We start from the raw sequence: 15,313 nt of genomic DNA on the forward strand, positions 1-15,313 counted from the left end.
GATCCGCGCCGTGGAGAGAGGCGCCGCTGAGCGACCCCGAAGGGGCGGATCCCGCTGTTTCTGTGCCCCCACCTTTCCCCTCACCCCTCACTTATTCTACTGTACAGCGGCAGCAGAGGAGGGCAGCGCCAAAAGCGCCGATTACTGATTCCCCCCCCCGCCCCACAACCCCTGTTTTTCCGCTCGCAGCTCGGCGACGCCGTCTGCAACATGGCGGCGGCTGCGGCGCCGAGGCCACGTGACCCCCTCACACGGCCTCCCCTGCCATAGAGCGGTGCCTAGAGCGGCTGGCGTGCGTTCGTCTCGCTGCTCCCTCCCTCCTCTCCCCGCGGGGGCGGAGCGGCGCGTTCTGCTTCCGGGTGGCCGTGCGGGCGGGGAGGAGGCGGCGGCGGCGGCGCAGGCGGCGGCCCAGGCCCAGGCCCGGCCCGGCCGCGCGGTGCCATGAGTTTCCTGAAGCGGTTCCCGCCGCCGGCCGAGGGCGTCCGCCATCAGCAGCCCGACACGGAGGCGGTGCTGGCGGGGCGCGGCCTGGGCGCCGGCACTCTGTACATCGCCGAGAGGTGCGGGGAGGAAGCCGTCGGCGGGCCGGGTGGGGCGAGGGGTAACGGTCTTTCTCCTCCTCCTCTCAGGCCGAAGGGGGTCTGTGTGTGGGGGGGGGGTCTCCTTTGAGGGGCCTGTGGGGGGGGAGACCGTGGGAGGGGGTCCCCTCTGGGGGAGGGGAAGCTCTATGTGGGGGTCTCCCCTGAGGGGAGTGGGGGGGGTCTACCCCGGGGGGGGAGCTCTGTGGGGGGACCTCCCCTGAGGGGCCTGGGAGGGGGAGACCGTGGGGGGGGGGTCTACCCTGGTGGGGGGAGCTCTGTGGGGGGGTCTCTCCTGAGGGGACTGGTTGGGGGGACCGTGGGGGGGGGCTGCCCTGAGGGGGGGGAGCTCTGTGTGGGGGTCTCTCCTGAGGGGACTGGGTGGGGGGACTGTGGGGGGGGGGTCTACCCTGGTGGGGGGAGCTCTGTGTGGGGGTCTCCCCTGAGGGGACTGGTTGGGGGGACCGTGGGGAGGGGGGTCTACCCTGGTGGGGGGAGCTCTGTGTGGGGGTCTCCCCTGAGGGGCCTGCTGTGCGGGGCGGGGTCTGGTCTGCGGACGTGGCACCTCTCCTCCGCGGGCAGAGGCGGTGGTCGCGGCCGTGGGTTCTCTGCTCCGCTCGCGGTTTCCGCGCTTCTGTGAAATCCGTCGCGTCATTCACGTGGATGTTGTGCGTTTGTACTTGGCAGAAGTCAGTTAGGTTGTTCCAGAAGAACAGATGTTATATATACGCTCTTTATAGTTTCTTTTATGTTCTCCTTGCGGCGTACGGTTACAGAGGGCGGTTTGTTGTTTAAGGCAATGTATTATTTTTTAATCGGGGAAAAGCCCTCTCAATATGCTTCTTTGTAATGGAAAAGTGTCTTTAGAAGAATCAGATGATCTAAAATACTCACTGAGGAATGTATTGCCTTCTAAAACATCTAGATCCTGAAACTTTCTTAAAATTGGTGATATTATGTGTGAGAACCACCTGAGCCAGCACTCATGTGTCGTATTCCTCTTGTAGCAGAAGCTGACTGGGCTTTCAAACACCGCTTTGTTTAGTTGTTTGGTTGCAGATACAAGGGCTTGTGTTCACACGGGTATGCTTTCCATATGTATAACGCTGAGTTTCCTTGTGTCTTGCTTTCAATGGATTTGTTGTATGAGGCTCACACGAGCCTGCCAGCTTTCTCCCAGAACATTGCTAGTATGCTACAAAGCTTCTACCAGAGTCTCTCTCTCTGGTAGAGAATAGAAAGAGCCATCGTATGCGGGAGTCCCATCCTGTGGGAGCACAGTGAGGCTTTGGATCCAAGTACTGACTCTGCGGTAACAACTGTAAACACTGAGGACTGGCCGATCCAGGTTAGGAAAGAAGTTCCTCGCTCCCACTTCGTTAGCTCTTGTTCTTAGCCTGATTTCCTGAGGCGAGGAATCTTCTGTGACCGTTCCCGTTTTCATCCCCCAGCCAAAAGAGTTGAACAGCCTGTCGACTGTCACGAGCGGCAGAGGTCTCAGCTTCTGCCGCTTGGTATTTCTGTGAGGCATGTGACCTCACTGGTCACAGACCACCCAAAACTATTTCTTTGGTTTGTCAGCTGCTTGAAGTACGGTGATTTTTCTGATATGAAAGAGGTAGCAGCCCACTGGCAGCTGCGTAGCTCTGAGCTGGGCCCAACTTGTGCTGTCTCAAGTTGCGGTGAGAGTGAAAACGTGGGGAATCAGAGGTTAGAGTATATAAGGCATGAGATAAAACCACAACTTTGTTGGTTTTGCTGATCACAAAACTAGTTGTTTTCCCACATGCCGCTCGTTTGTAGAGGCAGTACTCACATCAGAGTTGTTCTCAAGAAGTTGTGATGGTGATCTTCCTTCCCTAGTGTACACTTGGTCTTGAAAAAACATGGAATATTTGATGGTTTGAGTTATAAATTATACACTGGAACCTGTGCAGTTATCCTTGTGGTGATATATCATCTACAGGGTATAGAAACTGAAGAGGTAGGGAGAAAAAACTCAGTCTTTATTGCAAATGTAATAAAGCTGAAGTTTGTTTAGGGTGCTCAGATTCATGTTTCTTATGAAAAGGGTTCTCTTACCTTTAAATATAAGCTATGCTGTTGCAAGGTGCTGTTAAGACAGTTCCAGGATCACACATCAGTAGAGAACGGGGCAAACGGGGTAAGTGCCTTGTCCGGGGTAAGTGCCTTGTCCGCCTTTTGAGGAATTACTCTTTTTGTTTGGGTTGATTTGCTTTTCTAAAGGTGTGAGCCAGGTGCCTTGGATTCCTTTGTGAGTCTCTAACTGGTCTCTCTCTTCCCCTTTTTTAGTCGCCTGTCTTGGCTGGATAACTCTGGACTTGGGTTCTCCTTGGATTATCCCACCATCAGTTTACATGCTGTCTCCAGGGACCTAAATGCCTACCCGTGGGAACATTTGTATGTCATGGTGAATGCTAAATTTGAAGGTATGCCCCAAATGTTGCTTACTGTTTTTATGCTGTCCTGAATGGCAGGATTTCTTCCTCAAACTGTCAGTTATGAAAGGGAGTAAACTGTGCATTTGAAAAGTATATGGTTCCTTTAAATGGTATCTTGTGGTTTCTCTTTTTCATTTCGCTGAAGGAGGATTATTTTAGAAGAATAGCTTTGCCCTGGCTTATAGTCCCTTCTGTGCTGTTCTGCATTGCAGCATGAGATTATGTGCTGCTGGAGCCACTGAACTTCAACTCTCTCCTCCCTTGTACTTACTTTAAACAATTTTATTCACCTGCTGCCTGCCTGTGATCCCAGGGCTTACATATCGTTCTTGCTTTACTGAATTTCTGTTACTATTGCAACCTTCTTCAGGTTTTGTGCCTGGTGCTTCATGTTAACCTGGAAGCTTTCATTCTAATTTTTCCTACAGCTTATTTAAAAAAATATATATGATAGTAGCTCATGTTAACCAGGCATAACAATTCTTTAAAAATTTCCCACAAAATTTAACCTTCTAACCAAGCTTGTTTCTTCATGACCTAGGGAAAGAAAACTTTTTATTTCATTGTTCACTTGAAGGGTATTTTGGTTTTGATGTATCAACATTTTTTTTCTTTTGGAAGACCTTTTTAATTTGATTGTGTCATAAATTGTATCATCTTAACTAAGGAGTAGTGAGTGTTAAGTCTTAACAGATATCCTTTCTTCCTAGCACCTATTAGTCATTGTAGTTAAAGGTTAAAATCTTGCATTTAATTTTGGCTTAGATAGTGTATATGCTTAAACTATTGACAAGACTCTGGGGAGGCAGAGACATTTTCAGTCTATTAACGCTTCTCATTATTTGTTTCTCTGTCATATATTACTAATATTCCCTGACAGTCTGTTATTGCAGATAATACCAAAACACATATATGTACATCTCTTCGTTCTTTTTCCTTACTTTTCTTAAATTAATTCTGAAGTTAGTTGAGTCTAGTCTGAGACAGGCTGTTCTCTGCTGCTTTTAATTCATTTTGATACTACTATTTGAAAATATGAAACGCTTCCTGTGATAGATTTCTCTCTCTTGTCTATGAATCCTTAATGGACTGATTTTTGGTGTAAGTTCTGGCTACAGTAAATCTTCTACAGCTAGGGAAACGTGAACATTTAGTTTTCAGATCTAACCCTGGCCTGTCATAGTGTGTTTGTCTGTTGAATAATATTAAATCCAGAGCTCACAAATTCTGTGGCTGCAGGAGTCTTGATTTCCTAGTTGGGTAGGGTACATTTTGTTCACCCTCTGAAAGTTGTTATTGTGCTGTGTGTGTATATGTGTGTGTAAGCCTTATCCTTGTTCCCCCCCCCTCCCTTTTTTTTGTTCTATTTTTGTGAAGAAAGGCACTCAGAGGTTGACTTTATTGAAGACAGAGCTGGACTTAGCAGTAGCAAGCTGTGCCTACTGATGTCTGTCGGGCAAGGATTGGGTAACTTCCTGGGACGTTTTATTTTTGGAGGCAGCTGGCTGGCAGCTTCTTGGCTTTTTAATGTCCTTGGTGCTGTTGCCCAGTTTTGTATGTGCTCAAAGCCACTCTCTGTGGAATAGCTTTACTGTATTTCTATTTTTCTGGTGAAAGTCAATTATGTGCTTTCAAAGCTGTCAGCTCAGCGTCCCCAGCCACAGAGTGATGAATCATAGCCATCTTCTGTGTGTTTTTGTGTTTACAGAAAAGCAAATGTCTCATTATTGCTTAGTTATTCCAGTATGTAACTCACAGAAGTCGGGAAGTACTTCTCTGCTCACAGTTGTCTTTGGCTCTGAGATGTACTTTCCACCTCTACCATCTTGCTCCCTGGCTAGGGAAAAAAAAAAAAAACTTGAGTGTAGATCTTCAGTAAATGTCACAGACCTCTGTGAAGGGCAACCTGGAAGTCAGTTGATTTCATGACAGCAGTGTTAAGGATCCATGAAACTTACCGGTGTTTAAAATAAATTATTTTTATCACCAGGCAGGTAAGTGATGATGATCACGAATTACACTGTTTCGAGCCCAGCTATCTTTAACAAGAATCTAGCAGTTTTCCTGATGTACGCGAATAGTGAGTGTTATAGCAACCGAGATCCCTAAAGCTTTGTGTGCGCTGTGAGCACGGTCAGGGAGGGTGCACACAGTGCACAGAGCGTGGAAGGGTGCTGATCGCAGTGTTGGGGAGAGCTGGTTTGTTTGGGCTTTTCTCGACCTCAAACGTAACCTGGGAAAAAGGATTAGAGGGCTGCAGTGCTCCAAGATAACACAACGTGCTTAAAAGTGGTGCAATAGATAAAGGCCTTCCTGTGTTTTATCTGTGTTTATGGAACTTAAGCCAGGTTACAGAATGCTCACAGGTTTTGTGCAGGTTTCTGACTGGTTATATATATGTTCCTGAAAAGATAGATAAATGATTTTTTTTTTTTGACAAAATAAACATGTTTATTTTAAATCTTTCTATTCCCTAAAGAAGAAGATGCAAAAGAAGCACCCATGGCTGAAGGGGAGGAGGAGGAAGACAGTGACGATGATATTGAACCAATTGCAGAATTCAGATTTGTACCTAGTGACAAATCAGCCTGTAAGTGAAAAGGGAGCTCGTATTATAGCTTTTCCCAAATAAAAGCTCAGTGCTTGACTGAAGTGTTAATATTCCTCGTTCTATATGGAAGACGCTCAGATGCAGAGATGTAAATGATATGAACCTTAGTGTCCTTGGCCAATTACTGGATTTCTGTCTGCTGAGAAGAACAAAGAAAATAATTTTATCTTGATTTAAGTTGAAATATGTTGGAACAGCCGCTCCACGAAAATTTCAGTGCTGTCTAAAGAAAATTTTAAGTATAAATACATGACACAGGTAATGTAATGTATCTAAATTTGTGGAGAACTTAGATGGTAAACATAAAGATGTTTAAAGTACAAATTCAGTGATATTTGAGTCAGTGATAATTTCATTAGGAACATGCCAACATCCAGATGTTGTACCACTGGAAAGCAGCCATATCCAAACTGTTACGGAGCGTATTGTTAGATCTAAGTACTAAGAATCTTCTGTATTAGATGCCACAAGGAATCCTGTAGTGAAAAAAACACAGATTGAGATAGGGCTGTCTATGGACAATCCACTTTCATCATCAGCAAAATAGCAAAAAAAGCACTGTTCAAAGGAGAAAGCACCCGAATGGATCTAGGAAACCTGATCTGGTTTTAGCATGGCTGCTGGCTTGTTGGGTCATGTTAGCAAATAAGAATTCTGTGGCTGTTTGGGTAAAGGAATGTTCCATTCTCTCTGACCTCTCAGTCCCAGAGTTCTTGCTTTTTGTTACAGGGTATTGATGGAGAAACAAGGCAGGCTTTTCTCTCCATCTCTGCAACTCCTGGCTGTCCTAGTGTATTTCAGGAAATGCTGCTTCTAGCAGCCGTGTGTTTTCAAGGCAGATCCTCAGTATCTGGTCATATCCATGCGTGACCAGGGTGTGCCAGTTATAAATCACTAGCTATTTTCTTAAGCTTCCTAACCTTGAAGCTTCCTAGGCCCTAAGGTGAAAGTAGCACTTGTTTCTTGATTTTTTTTGGACCCACGGCAAAGCCATTAAGATAGGATGAAAGTTGCTCCTAACAACATCCCAGCTGTAAGTTGCTATTTTCCAGGTGAGATAGGAGCCCGGCTGCAGAAATGTGGTTTCTCAGAGTCCACCTCTGGTCTCAGCTGGTAGGTAGTGCTGCAGGTTACTGGCCTCCCGGCTGAGGAATACCTACCTTAAACAACACACAAACAACTCTTGTGGTTCGTGCCAGCTGACTAAAGCGTTGCAAGTTAACTGTTAGCATCGTCTTTGGCCGCTTGCTGAGAAGATAATTCTGTTGTGTTTGTACAGTGGAAGCCATGTTTTCAGCGATGTGTGAGTGCCAAGCTCTGCACCCAGATCCAGAAGATGAAGATTCAGACAATGATTACGAAGGGGAAGAGTATGATGTTGAGGCACATGGTTAGTAATACTTGTTTCTTTTCAAATAGCTATCAGCACCTGGAACTTCTCTTGTAGTTCTTGTCATGAGAATGATTCTGTCTGTATTGTATGTATGCTTGTATGTTAAGAAGTTCCTTGTTTGTTACTGATCTCGCCTAAGCTTCCTTTCTGCTCATTTCTGCATTTCACACTGCTTTTTTGCCATAAAACTTGTCATTTAAACATGGCAAATTCTATTGTTCTCATTTTCAAAAGCCCCGAGACATTAGTATCTCTCTTGTTCCCAGAGGACGTGTTTTTACAAGCTCAGTGCCCATGCTATGGCTTGGTCTATTCATGTAACTACTGTATTATGTTGTTGACATAAGCAGCTTTATAACCTTTCTCAGTAGCTGTGTGCGCGCTGATCTCAGCGTCATTTATTTAATTGTTGTCACGTTCCCCCCACCCTTGCTCGATCCAGGCTCCTAAGTGTATATGTGACGAACATAAACTTGCTTTTGCAGAACTAGGACAAGGTGACATCCCGAGCTTTTACACTTACGAAGAAGGATTGTCACATTTAACTGCAGAAGGTCAGGCCACTTTGGAGAGATTAGAGGGTATGTTAGCCCAGTCTGTGAGCAGTCAGTACAATATGGCTGGAGTGCGAACAGAAGACTCAGTAAGGGAGTTTGAAGGTAAGACATGCTTTTTGCCTTCTGTAGAATATATTATGCAGTGGTTTTCCAATCTGTCTAGTCCATAAGTACCGGCACTGAGCCAGTATCATGCTATGGATAATATCATATCATGCTGCGTGCGTCAGTGGCAAGTTTTATCTTTGTTCACAGCCACAGGATATAAAAAGGTCTGTGGCCCTATAGGCAGCATGTTGCTGCAGGTCATGGATTTAAGAAGTTAACAAGTCCTGATTTGCATTGATACAGTTTCCTAAATAGTAGGAAATAGTAGGGTGAAGTTGACTTAGGATCAGAAAAATGAAACTTGTCGCTCTACACTGGGCTTAGGAAGCAATTTCCCATTCTAAATAGGCAACAGTGGTTTTGTTTGTTTGCTTTTTTAAAGCATCCTATAGTGTAGGCTAATAATTCTGTTTAAAAGCAGTGTGAGTTCATAGTCTTGGAAACATACTGGAACAAATAAAAAAAATCTACTCTTTTTAAAAGTTGGCCTTCTGAACGTCTTAGTCTCTGAATACTATTAGTTGTTTAAACCTGTATTTAAGGAGTTAGATTTCTTTTGGATGGAAAAAGCTCTCAGATTTTGTCCTTTTTGCATGCTGTTTCACCTGAGCAATGCCTTCTCTGGGAGAAGGACAAAAGTAGTTCAGTGATATTGTTTCCTCTTATGATATGAAACTCAGTGTTTTACTGTGGCCTCATGTTTTTAAAGGATTATTGCTGGAAAATGAAATAGCTCTTGTGGGTTTCTAACTATCAGCTTGCCTAGAATAGTCATCATAGTAAAATTAATGCATTACTGATGCATTTGAATGATTTCTTTTTTAATCTTTAATTGCTTTAGTCACTCGTTTATAGGTTCTCTTTGCTCCCCAACTTTGTCAATTACGTTATATCATCTAAAGACGCCTTCATATTATATACTTACATTTGTGGAATGTCCTGCATTTGAAAGTTTTCATCTGGTTTCGAATGCCCGCATTTTTAAAATAAATTAAATAGTGAGTGTATCACATGTCTTGGGTCATTTTCAGCCATTTTATTAGCCTTTCTCATCTTATTTTCTGTGCTCCTGCTTGCTGATTTGCTAAGCCTATTAGTATCCAGAGGGGCTGCTCTCCGTTTCAGAATTCCTGTTATTTTTTGTCATTGTAGCTGAGGGGGCTCAAACTTTTTTCCCAACTTGATGATTTCTGGGAGTGGTTTCGGAGCCACTGTTCTGTTTCTCTTTGAGTCAACTGAAGCCATAAATCACTCATGCCATTAGTTGCACAAAATCTTAAATTAAAAAATCAAGTATTTAAAATCTAGTATTTAAATCTTTTAATAGGATAGCGTGAGACAAGGTTTGTAGGAAGAGGCAACATCTTATCTTTAAGTGACTAATGAATACAGTTGGAACAAATCTGCAACTTGAAGAGCACATCAGTGTTCTCTTAGGGCACTTAAGAAGTTCAGCAAAGGTATTTTCTGCTTGGGTAATTTCTCACCAGCAGAGGGCACTCGCTCTCTTTTATGTGATAATCCCATCCGTTTAGGAGCGCCGCAGTATTGTATAGCACTGGTAGCACTGGCAATTTTATTTTTATTTTTATTTTTTCCAGATGGGATGGAGGTGGACATAGCACCAGCAGTTGCAGGGCAGTTTGAAGATGCAGAAGTCGATCACTGAGGAGGACGTAAGCTGCTGTAAGTTCTTCTCTCTTCAGACAACGATGCTTTTCAGTCGTGCAGAGCCTTCTTTCTCTCTAATTTGTTTAATGTAAATTATCCCAGATTGCCTAAAGGAGGTATCTTGAGATATAAGGATGATGGTGATTTAGACAAGGAAAAGATAGTTGTATTGTTCCGTGAACGGTTATGTAGCTGTCCAGAGTGACTTACCAGCTTGAACTGTCACCCTGTTTGGGTAACCTGCACGTACATGCTTGTCTGGAAGACAGATCAACCTTTCAGTAGATTTAGTGGATTAAGAATCGTCTGATCTCAGAAGGGTTCTTAGATGCTGATGTGTGAATACTGGAGGCGTTGCTGGGAAGTTACTGTCCTTAGTATCCATTATTTCGCCCTTAGTGTGCAAGATTTCCCAGGCCTTTCAAGGGGGCAGAAAACTTCACAGCATCCCAAGTCCCTCTCTTTCACTGTAAGCGGAGCAGGTATTAGTCCTTGGTTCCTGGTAAAGTTTCCAAGCTCCTCGGATGGGGTTGTTGTTAAAAGTTAACGACTTGCAGAAAACTTCCTGTTTACACAGTTGTGCCAGCGTGCCCTCTTGCCTGCCATTGCCTTTACCGCTTTTCCACCGTCAGCAGCATTACAAGATGTGCCAGTGTTTCCTAGTCAGTGCTGGGTGGGAGACGAAGAACAGCTAATTGTGGGACTGCTTTCATGGAGACCTACAGGCCCCGTGGAGCTCTAATTTCAACCCTGCTTGAGCAGCGTCCACTAGCGGTAGCAGTTTACATGCATTCCTCGCTGCTCCCGTTCTCTTGGCTCACTCAGAAGTGAGAATACCAGCTCTTGCCTTAACGAGTGAGCACAGAACTATCCCACTTTAAACACTGGAGCAAAAGTTTGGGGGAGACAGCAGAAAGGCTGTGGGAGGAAAAAAGGGAAGGGGTGAAGGAAGAGAGGACACAGATAGGAAGGAGAAAGAGGCTGAAGAAAATCAGCCGAAGTGGATCGGAAGTAGTTGCTTTGAGATTGTAATGTCGCTGAGAAAGAGGCTGCAGTCACCAAGAAGGGCTGTTAGGGGGAGGTGGTGCATATCTGCTTTCCTTTTTCTCCACTGCCCTTTTTTTTTTTTTTTTTTTCTGCCCTCAATACTGCTGGGGTTCGGAAAGTCTCTGAATATCCCTGTGTTTGCTAATAAATCTGAACAGCTGTCATTGGTCCTGAGTTTGTATTTATTCTTTGGTGTGAGAACTCAAAACTTTTTTCGGTCACTCTTCACAGCTGTAAACTTTCAGTGGTGCTCCCTCCCTGTTGCAAGACTTGGTGGTATGGACACGAGCTGTTCCAAATAAAGTCAAGACAGTAGTTGCCCTGCCACTTGACAGTTACCTCGTTTGATAACTGATGCACTATAAAATACAAGGGAAACTCTTCAGCTCTAAAGGGGTGACTTTTAGTTAGCGAACAGAAAGCTTGGCTCTGACAGCTCCGTCTCTGAGATGATTTCTGCCCATGCTTTAAAAAAAAAATTCATCTGTTGAAAATTCAAGTTTGAATGCTTCTTGCCCCATAACCATAAGGATTAAGGAGAGTAGCAGAGCTCTGCGGAATCTGAAAATGCTGGTGGAAGTGGTGCTGATAGTGTACTACCTGCTTTGCTAGAAAATCAGTGGAATTTTTCTTACTCCTTATTCCATGCTTTACACGGTGCAGCAGGTGGTTGTGAGAAGTTAATGCTGCACGAGTTGATTAGATAGGGAGGGTATTCTTTGCCTGGCTCTAAGCTGTTGCTGATCACAGCTAAGGAGCTGATCCCTGTCAAGGTGGATAAAGCGACCTGCATGTGCAGTGTCAAGGGTTAGGATGATGTGGTCAAGAGCTGTGGGTGGGAGAGGCCTTTTTCAGGGAACCACCAGCTTCATTGTGTGGATGTAATTTAAGTAAGTTCAGAAATCTAGGATAAACAATTGAAGATGCAGCATGAGAAGGACAGCTCTTCGAGGTCTGTTCTAATCATGCTAACAAGGGTGAAGGTGGCTTGGGTCTACGCTCTGAGAGGAGGGCAGAGAGGGAAGATACGGTGATCTCGGGACTCTGGGGAGCAGCTCAGTCCTTTTAACTTCCTGAACTGCAAGAAGCAGAGTTTGCAAGAACATTTTGGTGGCGATCCTTTGGAGAGCAATGTGCTGCTCCGCCTCTAAAGCGACTCCCACACGAGATGCTCATGTTGCACGTTACTGCTCATTACCCAAATGAGATGTGACAGTTGCTTGATGAAGCTCCTGGAAGACTTGCTGAGAGTTGACATGTGACATTTCTATTAGTCTTGTGATAAGCGGTGTTTTGTCTATCGCATCACGTGGTTCCAGTAATTGTTTTGAACTAACTGGTGTGTCCACGGGTGTGGGGGTGTGATAGGGTCTTCCAGGGCGCAGGCGTACAACTGTTGTTTGTAGATGCAGGCTGTCCTTAGCTGACCTAAATTCAGATCTGCTGTCAAAAGCAAAGGTGCTCAAACTTCTGAAAATTAACTCCCTAGTGAGTTTAAAGTAAACTGTTGTCCCCTGTGACTATGAACAACAGATAGCTGCTACTTTGTAAAGATTAATAAATTTTGCTTTAATGCCAGTTATGTAAACCTGGTGTCTTGTATCTTTCAGATTCTTCTTGTGGCACTTCCAGAATAAGCCGTAAAACTGAAGACATTGCAGTGACTATCGGGAGTTAACCTTTTAATGGCCTAAGCTTAGACATCTAGGTCTATAAATGCTTTTATAGATGTTTAAAAACAGGGTTTGACGTTTGTGACCACTATGAGTTTATTAAAGAAAAAAAAAAAACACAATAAAACCTCTTGCATCTAACACTTGAATGGGGCTAATCACAGCTCGTTTCAAAGAAGCCTTTTTAGGAATCCTAGGACTTCAGAAATAAAATTGAAAGTAGAACAGAATTCTAGATTGTCCTAGAATTTTCCATATTTTTGTACCTGTTCATTGAGTCAATGGAGCAGAACAGGAATAGGAATGTTACAAAGCTTCCTTAAAAGGAAATAAGGTTGGCCAAGGATTAAAAGCAAAGCTAAATTTAAAGCCCCTCAAGTAACTGACTATCTGTTCAGTGCTATTCCCTGTCACTTCTTCGGGAACAGAGTTTGGGTGGTAGAGAAGATGGAATAAAATCCGTAAAGTCCTGAATATGAGAATGCTTTGTGTCTTTGTATTAAATGTTAACAACACTGTTAAATAAACTAAGATTTTTGTATCTCACAATCCAACTCTGTTGCAGTGCTCAGTCATTTACTTCAGCAAGCTGCTGGCCGCTGGGAACTCTGAGCAGACCTCCTTTGAGCGCTCTCTTTGATGAAAGTGGCTTTGCTGGACTTTCTTTATAGACAAATTTAACTAGATGTGAGAGTAAAAAGGCAGAATATTTGGACAGTGCCTCTGTAAGACAAAATTAGTCTTACTGTGACATAGCTCAAAGGTGGGCAGCTGGGAGAGCTTAGTCCCTCTGGAGCTGCCTTTTACTTGTTTCAAGTCCCTGTGTGCTTGCTGATGTTTTCGCCATGGGGCAACAGTAGCAAATTTGAAATTTTCCTGAATATTCAAATGAATGTCTGATATTAAACGTCCACTTTCATTGGCTCTGAAGTTGACTTGTCAAAGTTTTCCAATATGATTATGCTGGGATGTGAACGGTTTTCAACAGTCCTACGGTCTTGGAACAGTATTGAGCGGTTCTGTTCTGCCTAGCACTTTGGGATATGGCTTGGTTTTGAGGTATGTGGCATATACTAATTATAGCTGCTCTTTAGTATTCACTAGAAATGTGTCAGCCAAATTAGTGATGATTTAACAGTATTGTAAACTACTGACATTGCTGAATAAATTATTTGGCATATTATGCAACGAGACATCGTACAAGAAGCTTTTAGTCAGCTTTGAAAGTCAGAGCTCATCGCTGTCTACCATAAACAATATGCAAAAGAACATAAGCTAATACTTGGGAATTATGAATGTTAAATTCCTCTGTGTTGCATGGCCTCTGTGCAGACTGGAAAAACATGGATGATGGCGGCAGATTTCTGTTACACCAACAATAAAAATTTGGTCAGGTTTCCCTTTTTCTACAGCTACTCCCAGTCTTTTATATAAAAATGTTGTGCAAATGATAATGCTTTCCAGTATATTACAGCAATGAACGAATAAAATACTTTAAACTCTTGTCAAGGAGTAACTCAGTGCCATAGACTACAGGAGTCTACATAATGAATGATGGCTGGGGGAAAAAAATATCAACAGTCTTGATTTTGTAGAACCAGTGTGTACTAGTGGAACTTGAAAGTCAACAGCATTTACTGACTGTTACAGACAAGTTGGTGTACTTGGTCCTTTTGGTGACAGAAGCATGCAAGATAGGCAGAAGCTGCAGAAACACTAGTTACTGTCTTACTAGTGTTCTGCTTTGACCTGAAAGAAAGATTAAAAAGTTCTGTAAAATTAACTGTAGTAAATGGCCTTTCTCTTACTCACTTGTTTCTTTGCTGAGCCTCCCAGAAATGAGTTAAATGGTCTAAAGCAATGAAGCCGGAAAGCTGTTTATCGGAGCTGGAGAGAAGAGAAATGTTCGACTAAGACTTAAACCAACATCCATCTGGCTCTTGAATTAAATCTTTCTGGGACTGAGTTAAAAAGGAGGTACCATGTGGCCTTTACTTGCAGTCTCCCATTATTACTGCTTTACTACTCTCATTGTATGTATGTGTATATATACTTATAGAAATGCCGATATATTTTTTTAAGGTAGGGACAGAGATTTATAAGGGGGAGTACAGAGTGATGCTTAACTTCTGCGCTGCTATTTAGAGAATCTTCAGATGGAATAACTAAGCAGTATTAAAATAGTACCAGTACTGTAGCACAGGAAAGAAATTTCATGAAACTCTTAAATCTCAATTCATGCTTAAAACAGACTCTTTTGATTTTTGCATAAAATCTTAGTTCCTGAAATGTGATGTTTCTGTTGTTTTTCATATTAAAAACAAATTGTTAGATATCCTGGCAGACAGGCAGAGTTAACTTACAGAGGAACCAAAGTACTGACGCTACGTCCAAGCAGTAGAAGAAGAAAATCTTGTGTTGTATTGAAACAGAGCTCCAAGTGCAGCTATTTTATGATGCTCCCTGTCAAATCAACAGATGATTAATATTAATTTCAGTTGGGAAGAAACAGCTCTGGATGAGCTCTGAAGGTACTGCTGAGAATTAGTATCTTCTGTGAGTTTACAAGATTTATCTTTAAAACTTTATACTTGGACCATTTCTGAGTTTTTCGGCAAAAAATTTTCATAAGCCAAGTTTACTTACTTACATAACTATTTTGAGTTTAAAATATTGTCTATACTACCAATACAGTAGTTAGTTAAATTCTTAACATAGCTTTATTTTTCATTCTTTTTGCTGTTTTTTTAAAAACTTCTTTTATTTGGCCTTAACACAGTTGATTTAAGGCTCGTCTAATTCTTAACAATTTAAAAATAACAGCTGCTACAAAATTCTACCTCAAGTGGCTATAAATAGAGACACTACCTGTTAATCCCCCAGATTTGTACCTAATTTAAGTTTGTTTCTTTTTAAACTATATGCTATGCCAAAATAAACAATATTGACATAGAGCCGTCAGATCTGACCGCTTTGCTTTATGGACTTTGCTTACAGGCCTTTGAAAGTAAAATGAAAGTAGGATCTCTAACAAACTTAGCTTCCTGTAGAACGGTATCTCTGTTTTCTCATCGCCCTCCCCACCCCCCCAAGCTCCTTTTATTTTCAAGAACTTTACCCTCTGGCCTCAAGAGATACTCAGCCCAATTCATTGCCTAAGGCTTGTTTTCAGAAGAGCCTAGGTGAAAAATTAGGCTTGAGTACGGCAGTAAA

At 43.0% G+C, this 15,313-nt stretch overlaps 1 protein-coding gene across 2 annotated transcripts; it reads left to right on the forward strand.

The window, feature by feature from the left end:
• The first annotated feature begins 342 nt into the window (after positions 1 to 342).
• On the forward strand, positions 343 to 12,654 carry CLNS1A (chloride nucleotide-sensitive channel 1A). Of its 2 annotated transcripts, none has more exons than XM_068930669.1 (7): positions 343 to 560; positions 2,892 to 3,028; positions 5,520 to 5,630; positions 6,931 to 7,041; positions 7,530 to 7,703; positions 9,311 to 9,395; positions 12,038 to 12,654. In XM_068930669.1, the coding sequence occupies exons 1-6, from the start codon at positions 442 to 444 to the stop codon at positions 9,376 to 9,378; spliced, it is 720 nt and encodes a 239-aa protein (XP_068786770.1). In that variant the 5' UTR covers positions 343 to 441; the 3' UTR covers positions 9,379 to 9,395; positions 12,038 to 12,654. The 2 variants fall into 2 exon arrangements, with proteins under 2 accessions (XP_068786770.1, XP_068786771.1); XM_068930670.1 differs by having other exon boundaries at positions 358 to 560; positions 5,523 to 5,630.
• Positions 12,655 to 15,313: the final 2,659 nt, after the last annotated feature.

This window comes from Struthio camelus, chromosome 1, assembly GCF_040807025.1.
Source record: "Struthio camelus isolate bStrCam1 chromosome 1, bStrCam1.hap1, whole genome shotgun sequence".
In the NCBI taxonomy this organism is placed as follows: Eukaryota; Metazoa; Chordata; class Aves; order Struthioniformes; family Struthionidae; genus Struthio; species Struthio camelus.